Source organism: Carassius gibelio, chromosome B2 (assembly GCF_023724105.1).
Source record: "Carassius gibelio isolate Cgi1373 ecotype wild population from Czech Republic chromosome B2, carGib1.2-hapl.c, whole genome shotgun sequence".
In the NCBI taxonomy this organism is placed as follows: domain Eukaryota; kingdom Metazoa; phylum Chordata; class Actinopteri; order Cypriniformes; family Cyprinidae; genus Carassius; species Carassius gibelio.
This window is the reverse complement of record NC_068397.1, coordinates 11,747,094-11,762,578: the sequence shown is the minus strand read 5'-3', so window position 1 is coordinate 11,762,578 and position 15,485 is coordinate 11,747,094. Positions and strand designations below refer to the sequence as shown.

Below are 15,485 nucleotides of genomic sequence, written 5' to 3'. Positions count from 1 at the left end.
ATTACACAAAGGGCAACGCTGTTTAGCTTCGTTAACTAGATGTTAGGGCTGTGCAAAAAAATCAAATGCGATTTTCATGCGCATCTCGTCAGTAAAAACGCTCCTGTGATTATAAGTACAACTCCAGCACATGCTCCTGCCAACTTGCTTCTCAAAACTAGCCCAACTAGCCGTTTACAGGAGGGCCGCGTGCGCTGAGCTGCTGTCGAATCACAACACAGGAACCGCTGGCACAATCAGAACTCGTCACGTATTTCTGAAGGAGGGACTTTATAAAACAAGGAAGTCATCAGCCCGTTTTTATGACAGTGAAAACAGCGGTATACAGATAGGTGAATTGTGTGAAAAATACTGTGTTTTTTTACATGCGAAACATGAACACGCCATATTGCACACTGTAAACACAATCAAAGCTTCAAAAAAGCACGAAAAACGGGGCCTTTAAGACATATACGACCATTCATAAGTGTGTGTATTTGACATTATTCTTTATTCTTTTAACCCTGGAAGTGGTCCAGATACAAGAAAGGAAATGTGACTTCCATGACTGCAAATGTAACGCAAAAGAACACTACTGTGAAATATATGCTTGTAAAAGGTTTTTAGTCCACATTAAGAAGAACATAAAAAGTAAATAAGATTACTGTATTGTAAATTGTTAACTGCACTTAAATGTTTTTATAAGAATAAAATACAGCTGACATTTAAGCTATCAACTCAAAGTCAATTCTGTTATTATAAAAAAAAATTTTTTTTAAATCTTTTAACTTTTCCATTTCCAATTGCCACTACTGTAGAATGAAATTATTATATTTTGAATAATTGAATGACAAATTACAGTACAAATTCAAGTACAGTATAAAAAATTACAATTACATTAACCCCCTGTACAAACACGATGAATCGCTGTATACAGTAAAAATACAGTATTTTCAGAGATTACAGAAGGATACTGTATAACAAGTACAATATATTGCAGTAGTGGCAAAAAGTTTTACAGTGGTATTGTTTTGTGCAGAAAACATCTAAAACTATTAAATCTTACTCTAATAAACAGCGTGAAATCGAATAGCTCTTTGGCTATTATGCATCCAACTTATCACATAGTCCAATTAACAGTCAAAACACATTTGTTGTGTTCCTATTGTCTGTCACTTCTGGACAGGTGTTACTGGTTTGCTTATTCACACATTTACTTTCCATAGGGAGTGCTGGCCAGCCCTGAATAGAAGCATCACCTTCATCTGTCTCCACAGAGCGAAGAGAGGAGTGCCATCTGCCTGGAAACAAAGCCCCTTAATATGATGCCATCCATACATCTGACCTCATAAGACCCAGATAAGATAAAACAGACCAGGGGTTAAATGAATTATTATGAAATACTGAAAGAAGGGTGAAAGAAATCATTGAGGTAACACCATACACAAATCCTTTACTGAATGAACTGAATCCATCAAAGTAAGCTATTATCTTAATTCATATCATATCCAACTGGAGTTGATCAAAAACATGTTTTATAACATGACAACATGTAACCCTAACCCTAATTAATAAATAAATAATTCATCTATTTTATCCAAATCTTACGCAAGTTTTAATTGATTAATTGATTCATTAAATGTGAATGAGCGTATTTTATAAGGATTATTTTATTTTATTATAGCTATTTATATTATGCTATTTTATGTAATTGGCAATGACTGGGAAATTTGAAATATCTTCAAAGACGTAAACACTGGTTTACACCCCTGTTGTTTCATCTAGCTAAATAATAGGGAGAGGGAAGGGAGAGACAGAAGCATGGGAGAAGGTAAAGAATCAGTCCTGACCAGTGTTAATTTCGTTGACTAAATATTTTCGTCATTATTTTCGTCACAAATATATTTTTGTGGACGAAAACGAAACAAAAACTAAAATAGAAGGCACTGATGGAGACTAAAACTATGACTAAATTGATTGACATTATCGTCAACGAATAAAGGACGAGACGAAAATGGACTGTGACGAAAATCAAATCAGCAGACGGGAGAGATGCGAGGAATGAACAAAAGAACCGGCAAAACATAACAGGCAAGACTGCATGAGAGAAGAGAACCAATCAGAGCCTGACTTATTGAGACGTGAAGCGAAGGTTTTCAGTTTTTAAATGAGCTCCCGGGAAGACGGCATTCGAAGAGGTGATGTCTAAAAGAGCGACAAAATGTTCACAGCTCACTTCACGTTTGACGACGAACAAAACAAAACAAACTGTAAAGCACGCGGAGCGCTCATTCGTGGCAAGAACACAACCAATTTGAAAAGACATTTACAGACGAGCCACCCGGACATTTTCTCAAATGTAATTTCACAACGATGTTCTTTTGTTTATTGAGCTAAGCAAAATTGGAAGACTGCAGTGCGTAGATGTTGTAGCATTAAATATTACGAACTGAAAAGTACTGTAAAATAGCCCCTTCTTCAAGCTAGATGAGAGCACCATACTAATACGTAATATTATGATACATACATTTGATTAATACTAATGTTTAGTATATTTTATAATGTTCTACTTGTTGACAATATCACAAATATTTCTACATTAGTCATGTGAAACGTGAATGTTCACATCCTATCATTATACATACAAATCTAGCAATATTGTAGTATTTAAAACATACAATATTGCTAGACAAATGAATACCTTATAAAATCTTGTTACTTTTTTTTTATCCACCTAGCTGCCAACTTATTAAATATTTACTTTAAATGTATGCACTTATTGTTCAGCTCAGCTGTAAGCTTTAAGGTCCTGGACCTAACGTTATTTTTCTTTTATTGATGGTCAATTGGCAGCTAGTTATTGTTTACATTATCATGACAGTGTTTGTTGCTGCATAAAAGCTTTTGAATCGAAATAAAGACACAGTTGTGTTGAAATAAAGTTGAATTTGTGTTTTATATATTTTGGTTAAGTTTGTTTCCTATACCAGCTGTAAAAAATTGTCTAGTAAATCTGTTATTGATTTTAGTCTTATTTTAGTCGACTAAAATACCAAGCAATTTTAGTCGACTAAAATAAGACTAAAATTAAAACAAATCAGATGACTAAAACTCGACTAAAACTAAAAAGAATTATAGTCAAAAGACTAAGACTAAAACTAAATTAAAATTTTGTGTCAAAATTAACACTGGTCCTGACCAAAGCCTTGGGCAACACCTCCTGTCTGATGTTAGCATTCACCCTGGAGATCCATTAATGATTGCCAGACACACAATGAGTTTTTTTGTGATGCAAGAGTCCTAAAAAGGGGAGGTTACATTAGGACACAAAGAGCCCATGAGAGGCCAGATCTATAGAGATGTGATATATGATACTGTAAACTGTAGCATAGATCTCTGCCTCAGATCTGAAAAAAAAAACCCCTCCTCTGCTAATAATGCATTATCTCTGCAAATCTCAAGTCATTCAGACAAAATCAACAAATAGATCAGTGATTTCTGCCCATGACCATCAAGACCATTACTGTCAAGAACGACTCTATAAGGCCACTGTAATACTGAAAACTGATAGGCTTGCAGTTTAATGGCTATTGACAGCTGTTCCTTTGGGAGTCAATGCTTGTGTTCAGCATCAGGGAGCAGTCGACTTCAGGCAAGAAGAGAAGCTCTCTCCATCTGCTGCCATCTCCTGTAGTTTCTCTTTCTCAGTCCTAAAGGTTCTCAGCACTTCTTCACCCACAGTCCTCTCAGTTAAGAGGCATCTGCTCAACCACCCAATCCCCTCCATGTGCTCGTGGCTATGATTAATAGCAAATGTCATACTACTTTTGCAGGTTTATGTTAGCTTTGTGTTTTAGTGTGTTGTGCTTTAGCATGCCAACAGTCAACACAGTGAAACACTCTTGGAGAAGTTAAAGTACCACTTCTACAGCCCTTTGAATATTGCTTCAGTAATACGTTTCATGACAATCTCTGTCGGACATCAGCTCTCCTGCTGTGAGCAAAGTTCCTGTTATTATGAAGAAGTGAAATAGTAAAAGACAGTATTTTTCTGCAGCCTGTTGTTGATTCTTCATGGTTTGTTACTCACTCCCAGGTGAGATAAATTATTTAATAAACAGTTGAAGTACAATAAAGAAAGACTCTATTCATTTTATTGGAATGAGTGGCCAGGATATTTTAATCCTTTTGTGTTCAGTAGGGCTGCAACCAAAAGATTAATCTAATGATAATTATAATGATTAACTGACTATTATTTTATGCTGTTTTCATCATTTAATCATTGTTTATTCATGTTTTGCATTCAATGAAAACTGTTACACACATTCTAACTAATAGAAAACACGAAAACCTCTTGCGGAATCTCTTGTTTCTTGTCTCGCCTAGTTTTCACAAGGTATTATACAAGTTTATTTTCTTCCAGTCATTTCCACTCTAAAATCCCTATTTTCACATCTTTTGCTGGGGTAAAAATGCTAAAGACCATATACATTTTTTAATTGTCAAAAAATAAATAAAAAATAGCATAGTTAGCCTAACGTAACTTAATTATTTTATATCTTCTCATGGGTTTCAGTCTCGTCACATTCAATTTTAAAACAGTTTGTGCTTGTTGTTATCACAACTTATTACTTTTGTATATTGAAGCGTGGCCATATTGTACTAAATAAGTTTTAATTTAACTAGACAACAAATTAATGAAACATGGACCATGGCAACAAATAATCAGTTGTAGGAACAAAATTATTATATTATTATTATTATTATTATTATTATATATTGTTATACATTATTATATTATTATTATTCTATATCTTGTTTGTGTTCCAAAGCCTGATGAAATAATTATCTGTGTGGGAAATATCATTAAACTAGACTTAGTTAAATTTCTCTGTTTTCCATGTTTAAGGACTTTGGATTGTTTTTATTTTAATGCACTTTTAAAGTTAGGATCATATTTAAAAGCAGAATATGTATGTTTTGAATTACTTGCACAAAAGATCTAGCCCTATCAACATTACAGGCATAACAATATGCTGGCTTTTTTCTATTGTGCACGTTTTACACATGAACAGCACGCACCCTAAATGTACCTGCATAATCAAGCATAGATAATCAATTAAGAAACATCAATTAAATTATTCTTGACAGTTAATTGAGCATTGATTAATTGTTATCATAGCTAGCAGGGGTGTCACTATAGACCATTTTTACTGGAGCAATTAAAAACAGGTTTGTTAAAAGGTCTGAAACTGTTCGTGATTTAGGACACCCAGAATAATTTTCAAAAGTTTCTCAAACGGAAATATTAGGGAGACAGAAAACAAAACTCACAAATATCTTCTATCTTTTGTTAGTGATGAAGCAGCTTTTTATAGCATGTCCAGCTTTCGAAACCATTCTGTTCCGCAGGTAAAGCTTCTGTATATCCATTTATATTCAAAAAAGTATTACAAAATTAAAATATTGGCACACATTTTATGACAAGGGCTGTGCCCCAGTAAACACTCCTGATACCTAGCATGTATTAAGTACATACCTGTATACACTCTCAGAAAAGCTACAACATTAATCATTGAGATGTACTCTTTCAAAAGGTATTTTGTACCTTATTATGCATTTAAGTAACTTAAAAGGTATATATTTGTACCAAAAGACCAAAAGTGTATATATTCATACCTAAAGGGAATATTTTTGCACCTTTTGAAAAGGTACTGCCCCAGTGACAGCTTTGGTACTTATTTTTCTTAGAGTATGTAAATACAGAGATCAGTGATTATCAAACAATTTACAAAAAAAAAAAAAAAAAAAAAAAAAATTTAGACTTTAGAACAGTTGATTTGATTCACACTCAAAATGTGAACTGGTCTCTGAAATCCAAAGCTGCTTTCACATTTCTATTCCTAAGGGAATGTGCAAGTAACCAGGAACAGGACTTAAGTGGCAAACACACACTCACCAGACCCATGGGGTTTGCATGATGCCTTGACTGCATTGTGGCGTTATTCCCATGGGTTTAATTTGTCAAAAAATTATGTAACTTACTTTACAATAATAGTACTTGGCAAAATATGTGGCCTAAAAATGATGGCGAGCAGCGCTAAGAAGTTTTAAGAAAAGCCAGTACATGTACTCTGTCCACATCATCGGTCAACTCCATACTCGTGCTTCCACTGCAGTGTTTTCTTTCATAAGCTTGTAAACATTTTCCTTGGCCAATAAATTATTCAGAGACAGGGTTCTGTGGTTCATGCACAATGTTTGACCTAAAGACTATTTTGAGCAATTGTTTGATAGGCAGAGAGACTCTAAAGAACTCTAGAATGTACTCAGAGGATGGGGTAATTAGCCAGGGAGAGCAGTTTATGAGCGCTCTCTGATGCCCTTGTCCAATTGACCTCCCTGATAAAAGCGCCATTACTGGCAATTAAACTACAAGACTCAAAACAAGGGTCTCTCAGAGGAAGAGCTATGAATGAACAGCTGTGTACAAATGAAAGGTTAATTTAAACAAAGTCAAGAGTTTACTATTTTGATCAAAATGTGTTTTTAGCAGGTACACCCAATGCACTTGTATTCAGGATACACTATTATGAATTGTGTGGACATGAATTTTGCCTGTTGGAGATACACTGATTGGTGTTCAATGCAAATAAATTAAATATTTCCATTTTATGACCGATAAGCAATGAATGCTCAATATTAAAATAACCTGTTATATATAATGAATAATATAAGAAATTAATAAAAATAATAAACTCTGCCACACAGTGGACGGCAACGGCTCCTCCGTGTTCGGGCACCTAGCAGGAGTTCCCCATTCCCTGCTCCTCCCCATTCTGGTGGATGGCAGCAGGCTCTGGTCCCAGGTGAACGGCGGTGACTCCTCCACTCCCTCATGGATGGCAGCCGTCCCTCCACATCACGGGTGGCCGGCAGCGAGTTTGTGAGTCCCATATGAAATTCCCAACAAATAGTGGAGTACCGACGGAGACTTTTTGCCGCACGTTTGCATTACAGATATCTTCGGCTACCTTGTTTGTTTTGTGAGCGCCTACACTTCAGAATAGTTCCGAAGCTACAAGTCAAGTCTCATGTACAGTTCACAAATGGATGGGTTCCGGAGCTGCAAATCATAGAAACGGAACAGCGGCAAAACAGTATACAGTAATCCGGTAAGCTGCGCTCTAACGTTACCTAGCTGCTAGTTTAGAAACCGTTAGTGCTAACAACCATTCACGCATGGACTTTTAACAATGTGTTTCAAAAGTGTAGCTAGTAGCTGTCCACCCTCCTGTTTTTCCGGGGTTCTCACGTATTTGAGCTGTTTTCCCGCTGTCTTCCCGTTTTAGTATTTTCCTGTAAAATATCCTGTTAGCCCCTCCATCAGACCTGTCAAGTCTCTGTGTTGTTGTCCTGTTGCTACTCCTTCTCCTTCCAGCGAAACAGATGTTTTCAAAGCATCGTTTTGATTACTTGAAAGCAACCTTAGCGTGATGTTGGGCTTTTTAAGATAGCGTTGTTGTTGTGAGAGCACGATTTCACGCCAATCTGTAACTAAAGTCACAAGAGACCTAGCTTCACAAATCGCTTAACGTTAGTTAATGCAGCAGTTTTATAGTACGAATTTTTGCTGTCAGCAGAGGGATAGCAACAAAAAGATGAATGTTGAAATTTTCTGTATTTTGGATGAGTAACTCGAGAATTTTCCCTTATTTTCAATGTTGACTTAAGCTATATAAATTAATATTCAGATGTTATGGTCTCCGTAGTCGCGCCTCCAAGCAGGAAAGCGGTGTAAAGTTAATCCATTCTCATTTTATTTTCCCCATGGCTATTATGTGTTGCGCTATTACACCCCACAATACAACAACGGTTGAAAATGGTTAAAATAGATTTTTAATTCATCAAATTAAGACACACGGATGAGAGGGAGTATGTCTAAACACTGCGCAGTAGTCCGAGTAGCAGTAAAGGAAGCATTCAACGTGGCGGCCACGGCAAGTAATGACGTCACGACCCCCAAGCCCTATAAGAGATCCAGTAAAGAAAGCATTTGAATTTGCATTTGAATTATATATATATATATATATATATATATATATATGTATATGTATGTACATGGGGGGGCCCCAAGGAAAAAGGTTGGGAAACACTGCACTAAATGAAACAATAATAGGTATTTTTGTGGTCATGCTGGTACAACAATAGGTTTTTATTAGGTTTTCATGTTCATTGTTGGAATAAGTTATTATTATTATTATTATAAATAATTATTATTTTATTACTTTATTAGAGCCTTACTAATAATCATAAAGTAAATACTGACAGTGCTGTCAAATCTTCCTTTTGGCAGAACATGTAGAACTAACAATAGAGGTGAATTATGTCTATGCTGAGATTCCCAAACAAACAATATGTAAAGACCCCGGGTTAGTTTAGGGCTTTGCCCTGAGGATTTAAACAGCAGGAGCTGAAAAACAGTTTTTACTGTTATATTCATAAAGCTATCTGTTGAGACTCTGTGCTTGTTCAGAGTAGGGGGAGGGGAGTGTCAGCACGCAGACACAGGCACAGTGTGTTCGCTCGAGGCAGACCACCCAGGTCACCTGCCACCTGGGCTGTTGTCATGGCAACCATATCCTCTCCAAACAACTACATTCAGGTGAGACGATGGAAAGAGGTGAATGGGCAGCAATGCTTTACATGTCATGATAATAAAGAGTCTGTGCTTAGTTTGGTTATCTTTTGTTACTTACTGTATATAGAAGCCCACACAGCCTCTATATTCTTCTATATAGAGTCTGTCTGTATTGCAAAGATTTTGTGTGTATATTGTGTGATATTAATTTAAATGTAATAAGAAGAATGTGCCACATAAAAAGTGAAACCAAAGTATGAGTTCTATAACTCCATTTATCTGCGAGTTTCCATTTAGTAGTGAACATTTTCAGTGACTCTTTCGAGTAGATTTCATTGTTATGCTAGCAGGTGATGACGAAAGACTCTTTGAGTGAATTATTGGGTCATTCATTAATGTGCATACCTCTTTACTGAATAGTAAGTGGAAAAAAAGTGAGAGTAATATGTCCATGTTAACAGTAAATTAAAAACACCTGGATGACTTATTACTTCTGGGGAAATTCTTAAGTGTGCATCTGATGGACACTTTAGGGGCCATTCAAGTCATTTGCGCAATCAAGTTTGTTGTTTCAAATGCACTGTATGATTCGTCTATTTTTTCCAGGCACATCTGTCACACATCTTAACTTTTCAGAATGTCACAAGTGCACCATAGGCCTTGTGACAAAAACCAGCTTCACCCTTTCCATAACAACGTTGAAAGCTCAGCCAAGATGGAGGAACAGCTAACCAATGCTGTACAGGGATACCCATTTTTAAATACATTTAGTAGCAGAGCTACTGCAAGCGATTTTCAGTGCTGGAAATTCACTTATCATTTGCTGAAATTTCCACATCATCATGGAGAGCACAGGTCATGGTTGCTTAGCAACGGCAGAAGCCACTGGAGCGCAAGCTCCCGAGCGCATTGGAAAAGAGAAAACTGTGCAGCTAGTGTTTTCCACGTGGTTTTGTGAACGACCTCTTACTATCCCTTGAGGCCACAGGCAAGGTTTTGATGATGTAGGTCACATGACAATGACAACATAAGGAGCATACTACGTCCGGATAAAATTCACACAGTACACATTCTATATAGAACACAATTTTTTTTTACAGCTGCAAAATAAGTGTTAATTTAGAAGTAAATACTCGAAAAGTATGCAAATTTTGGATGCAGCCTTTAAAGTTTGGACCTATTCAACCACATGGGTGTCTACACTGCAAACGCAATTGGGTAAAATGCATCTTCGACTACCTCTGGAAGTAGCTAAAAATGGACTAGCTTAAAACGTTTTTGATTCTTTACACCTGTCCACTTGTTACTGGATCAATGAAAACACATCTTAATACCAGGTGTAAACAGGGCCATTGATTCCATTTGCAACAAAACCACTGCTGTGTGTGAGACATGATGATTCTGATTCTGCTTTGACTTCAACTTAAACTATTTTCATTAGCTAAGCAAAAACAGAAGAAAACTTTCAATACTGTGTGTAAACTAAGTTACTGAATATTAATGCAGAATTATGTTTTTTATTAAACTGTGAAAGCAATGAATCGCCTGTGATCTGAATCATAGATTCTTGATATTCGCAATTGAAAAACCCATATCAGTCGAACACTAGCTATAAGAATGATCAAATTATCCAAAATTATCATTAAACAAATACATATAGAACAGAGGAAGTTCTTGTTATAAAAGAAAAAAAAAAGATTGAAAAAAATTCTATAAACAAACCAACCTTATCCCAAATAACATCAAGAATGTGATTTCTTTCCGAATGGAGACACCAAAATTTTCACCCAGAACTCCACAATATCATGAGGAATTCAGCAACTGTGGGTCTTAAGCCTGGCTAAAGAACACAGCACTACATTCCAACCCCCTAAAAAATATACCCCCTACTCCACCTAGCCGGCAAGACAACAGTCAGGCAAAAAGAAAGAGAGAGAGATAGAGAGAAAGAAGGAAATTCCTGGAATAGCTCAAAAGTGGAGAACTGCATTTCTAACCACTCCTGTTGCAGCGTGTCTACAGAACTGAGCCAAGAACAGGGGCTTTCTTATCACTAAGCAAACGAATTAACCAACCCTCTCTTTCTTACACACACACACACACACATAAAGAGAGATACGTGCTCCGGGCCCCGAACTTGTATATGAAAACACAAATGCTGGCCCCTGAATTTTTCCTGGCCCTCATTTTGTTTTGTTTATCTGCAGCACACAGGAAAATAGCTGAGGATTGAGCCAAGGTCTAACCCAACACCCCTCCCCCCGCCTGTACTCCTTCTCTCCCTGTCGTTCACTTCCTTCCTGTATTCTCCAGTCCCCTGCTGTTCCCTGAACTGTAAACGCAAACGGTGCTGGAAACATTTGAGTGACTTAAAACATAAAAAAGTCCCACGTTACAACTGCAATGCTTCCATGGTTTCAAAGACCTTCATAATTTTGACGGTGTGGAAATAAGCATTGTTAAATAAATGCGCTAATCTGAAGCCATAAAACAATGGTTAATGAAAATTGGTGTCTCCCACACTTGGTGTGTCTAGACTGACTAGTCCTGACAGGAATGGACCCTTTCCACAAGACTGTGATGACACGTATCAACAGCAATGTATATCCTCAAAAAGTATTTTTATATTGATTTTTTTTTAACTACAGTCATCACCTTTGCATCAAATAAAAAACAACAACAACAACAACAACAACAACAAAAATGTAACACTAATGCAAGGGTGTTTTTAATGCAGCATCTATAGGAGGGATTGTAAATTCGACTGAAATTTCTAAATGCCATCATCAGTCTTTTTTTTTGAAAGTCATGAAAAAGCTACTGTGGAGTTTTTCTTTTGCTATTTGAGCAAATGGGAATGCAAAAATATTTTACCCCGGCAACGTGAAAAATTCTCATTTTTCTTAATTCATTGTCCCAAACTACTTTTCTTTGCCCCTGCATCTGGAGTCTGTACTGCATAATGTAAATGTAAAAACAGACAAAATGAGTTGCACAGTTAAATATTCAATATTTATACTGATAAATAAAAGTAAAAAGCAGACATATTGTACACACCTCTTGAAAAAGTTAAAGTGAGGGTTATGTTCAGGGTATTAATGGAGTGTAAATATTATTATGATTATTATTGTCATTATCATAGAAGTCAATGGAATGCTCCCATTTTGACAGAAAAACAAATGTGTGTGTGGATGTGTCCAAGGAGGGCCTTAGGAAACATCAAGGACTGAGATCATAAGTGTGACCCTTGCATTGGATTCTTTCAACCAAGATTGATAAAAGCAAACAATCCATGTAAATATCATTACAGAATACACAGGGGACTGGAGGACTTCACACTTTGAATCGTCATCAGATGAACACTGATTACCAGATCACCATCAAAAGTGTAAGGGAAAAAGAGCAGAGGGAAAATTTGACAATCAGATTAATGATTTCCACCAATTCCTTTGCATTCAGCTGTTGATCCAACAAACATTTTGATTGCACACTTAAAAAATTTCTCTGACAAGTCAAGTGTGACAAAGCAAAACAACTCCCTTTAATATATGCTACATTCCTGATATACAGCAATATATGACTGGAAACCTTCTACCAGTATTTAATTGCCATCAAAGTCAACTATGAACTTTACAAAGAGAGGTTTGTGTTCTTAGCTTGGTTGCTGGCAGTTTTTATTCTCATTTTGCCCTGAAGGGAGTTGGGGTGTATGTGACACACTTTCCTGCTGTGTCAGGATTAAAAAGCTAAAAAGCAAGAGGAGACCTCACCAGTATCAGATCTTGTAAGCTCCCTTCCCCCATCCCACCCCATCAACCACCATTTCAAGATTTAAAGGGCCAGGTTGTCCCATGAGATCTGCCTCCTTTTTAAACAGCACAAAGATGGATAAAACCTTCCACATTATACTGCACACCCTGAAAAATACTATGTAAAGGTAAAGCGAACTTCAAAAGCTAAGTTACACTACCGTTTAAAAGGCTGGGATTGATACGATTTTTTTATGTTTATGAAAGAAGTCTCTTATGCTCAAAAAGGCTGAATATATTTTATATATATTTTAATATATTTTACAATTATTCCTGATGGTAAAATAGCAGTCATTAGTCCAGTCTTTAGTTCCAAATGATCATTTAAAAATCTTTCTAACATGCTGATTTTCTGCTTAAGAAACCTATTAAAACGTAATAATATAGATTTATAAAACTAAATAATTTATTATAATTATCAATGCTAAAGAAAGGTTTTTCTGCGTAATATTTTCCATAGTTTTTTTTTTTCAGGAATCTACTGTAAATAGAAAGTTCAAGAGAACATCATAATTTGAAATAAAAAATGTCTGTACATTGTAAATGTCTTTGCTATAACTTTTGATTAGTTCAATGCATCCTTAATGAATAAAAGAATTAATTTCTTTCTGAAATTATGTACTGACCACACTTTCGAATGACGGTGAGTCTATAGTATTTTAAAGGGGTTCCTACTTTGAATTGTAATTCTGTTACCATTGCATTGGAGTAAAAAAGTCTGTTGTGGAAAGGACCAAAGCTCCACAACTACAAATTAAATCCTCACAGCTTACTCAACTTAATCCAGCCTAAGAACATGTACAGCATTTTAAAACTCTAGGATTTAGGGAGATTTGTGTAAGACTGGTTTCCGTTTCAAACAACAGATTTTTTTTGTTTGTGATGTTCAAACCCAAAGCAATTATGATCAATGCATCGAAGTAACCTCAATGATCAAGAATGGAAGGGGAACACTACCTTAATATAGAGCATTAGTGTAGTGGAAAGGAAAGGACATGACATGTGGCCAAGGATGGTGTCCAATACTTGGAATTTGTGCTCTGGATTTAACCCATCCAAAAGCACACACACAGCAATGAGTAGTGAACAAGCACGCACACACACACACACACACACACACACACACACACACACACTATGAACACACACCCAGAGCAGTGGGCAGCCAATGCTGCAGCGCCCGGGGAGCAGTTGGGGGTTCGGTGCCTTGCTCAAGGGTCTCACCTTAGTCATTGTATTAAGGGTGGAGAGAGTGCTGGATGTAACTCCCCCTATATCGACAATTCCTGCCCGACCTGAGATTCGAACCCGCGACCTTACAAGTACCAACTTTCTATCCATTGGGCCACAACTGCCAAGGCCGATATATCAGCCGATATTTGACATTTTTCAAATATTGGCAAATATAAGTTTATCTGTTTGGCAGATGTGTTCAAGGCTGGACTTTTATTTTGATGGCGCTGAGAGTGGAGCGCACACAGTGCTCACATTCTCCCTCTTGGTTACTGTTGTTGTTAACAGTTCTGTCTAAATACAGATAGAAGTCTGTCTAATAATTAGATAGAATGGTTAAACAAAGGAATTAATGTATACAGAAAATATTATAACGATTGCTTTTATATTATTAGTAATAGAAAGGCAAATAATATAACACTTTCTCAATTGCATTAAGCAAAAACGCATTTATATAATTTAAACAAATCTTTGAATGACTTGTGTACATTTAATTTCACAAACCTAGCAAACTTAGTCGAATCCAACTGTGAGATCTTGTTAAGTGTGCATTTTTATCCAGCATGATCACGTGATCTCTGTGTTATGGTCCGTCCCTGCGTATTGATTGCTTTAAACTTTAACTTCGTGATTTCAAATTATGCTGTGCTTTATGCATTTGCTCACTGTAATATTCATGTCATTTTCACTGTATGCTGTGTGTAAAATGAGTGTTTCCCTTGCTTCATTTGAAAAATATGATATTGCCTTAATTAGATAATCTTTATATCAGCTATCGGGCCCCCTGCTTTCCAAGATATCGGCATTGGCAGTCAAAACTGGTCGACCACTAATTCTGAGATGTCATTAAAAGTCTAATAAGATAATATTTTACAAATAATTAAAAAAGAAACTGCAAGTAACACAATCATTTAAATGTTTTTTTTTATAGAAAGATTGAAATATAATGTTATTGTAAAACATTTTTCAAAAAAAACAAACATCTTTGTTGTGATTATGCACATTGTGGTTTGTGCAACTCAAGATTTACAAGAGCTTGTTACTTTATGGAATCACAGCAGTGAGTACTGGTAGCATGTACAGCACACACAATCACTCAATATACAGGGTTATATAATACTTTCAATATTCTGACATTCAAGACATATTCAATGGACATCATGTTTACTATAGTATACCAATCCTCTAATTCCCAAGAGTATGCATATAATATGAGGGAAATGTTCATATGCTCACACAAACTTGGTACTGTCATGCAGTAAATACACAGTAAAATTCAAATCAATTGTGCAAATCTGGAAAAGGATATTCAATAATCTACCTTTTAACCTCTAATAGAATCCAGATGAACAAAGCTGACCCGGAACAAAAATAACAGATATGCCACCATCTCATACTCTAATCAATATTCTGCTTCACACCACAGGTATATTTCAGTGGGTTTATCTCATGGAGCAGATCTTTTCTATTACATTATAATAGTAAAGGCTGAAATAAACATGCATCACTTACGTAGTCATGGAAGGCCTTAGCTTCACTGGAGTGATCACATGTCTCCCTTCTCTCAGGTGCTGCACAGTACAGGTCCCAAAACACACTGTGTAATGAGAGCATTGTTTGTAATGAGAAAATATTGCAATGTTAGAAGAGTTGGACTTGCTAATCATAACATTAATAAGGAAGCACATTAATGCAACAAAGATGAAAATGTACTTAACATTTAGTCACTTTCAAGCCATTCAAGATGTGGATGCATTTATCTCTTTATCGAAACAGACTTAGAGAAATTTTGTTTTATCACTTGCTCACTATTCATCCTCTGC

The 15,485-nt window shown here is 36.1% G+C and overlaps 1 protein-coding gene across 4 annotated transcripts in view; it reads right to left on the bottom strand.

The window, feature by feature from the left end:
• Positions 1-15,485, bottom strand: part of ssbp3a (single stranded DNA binding protein 3a) — a 33,812-nt gene that overhangs the window by 16,187 nt on the left and 2,140 nt on the right. For all 4 annotated transcript variants that reach the window (XM_052547849.1, XM_052547847.1, XM_052547848.1 and 1 more), the window contains exon 4: positions 15,175-15,259. In XM_052547849.1, the coding sequence (XP_052403809.1) occupies positions 15,175-15,259 (85 nt within the window). The remainder of the gene's footprint in view (positions 1-15,174; positions 15,260-15,485) is intronic.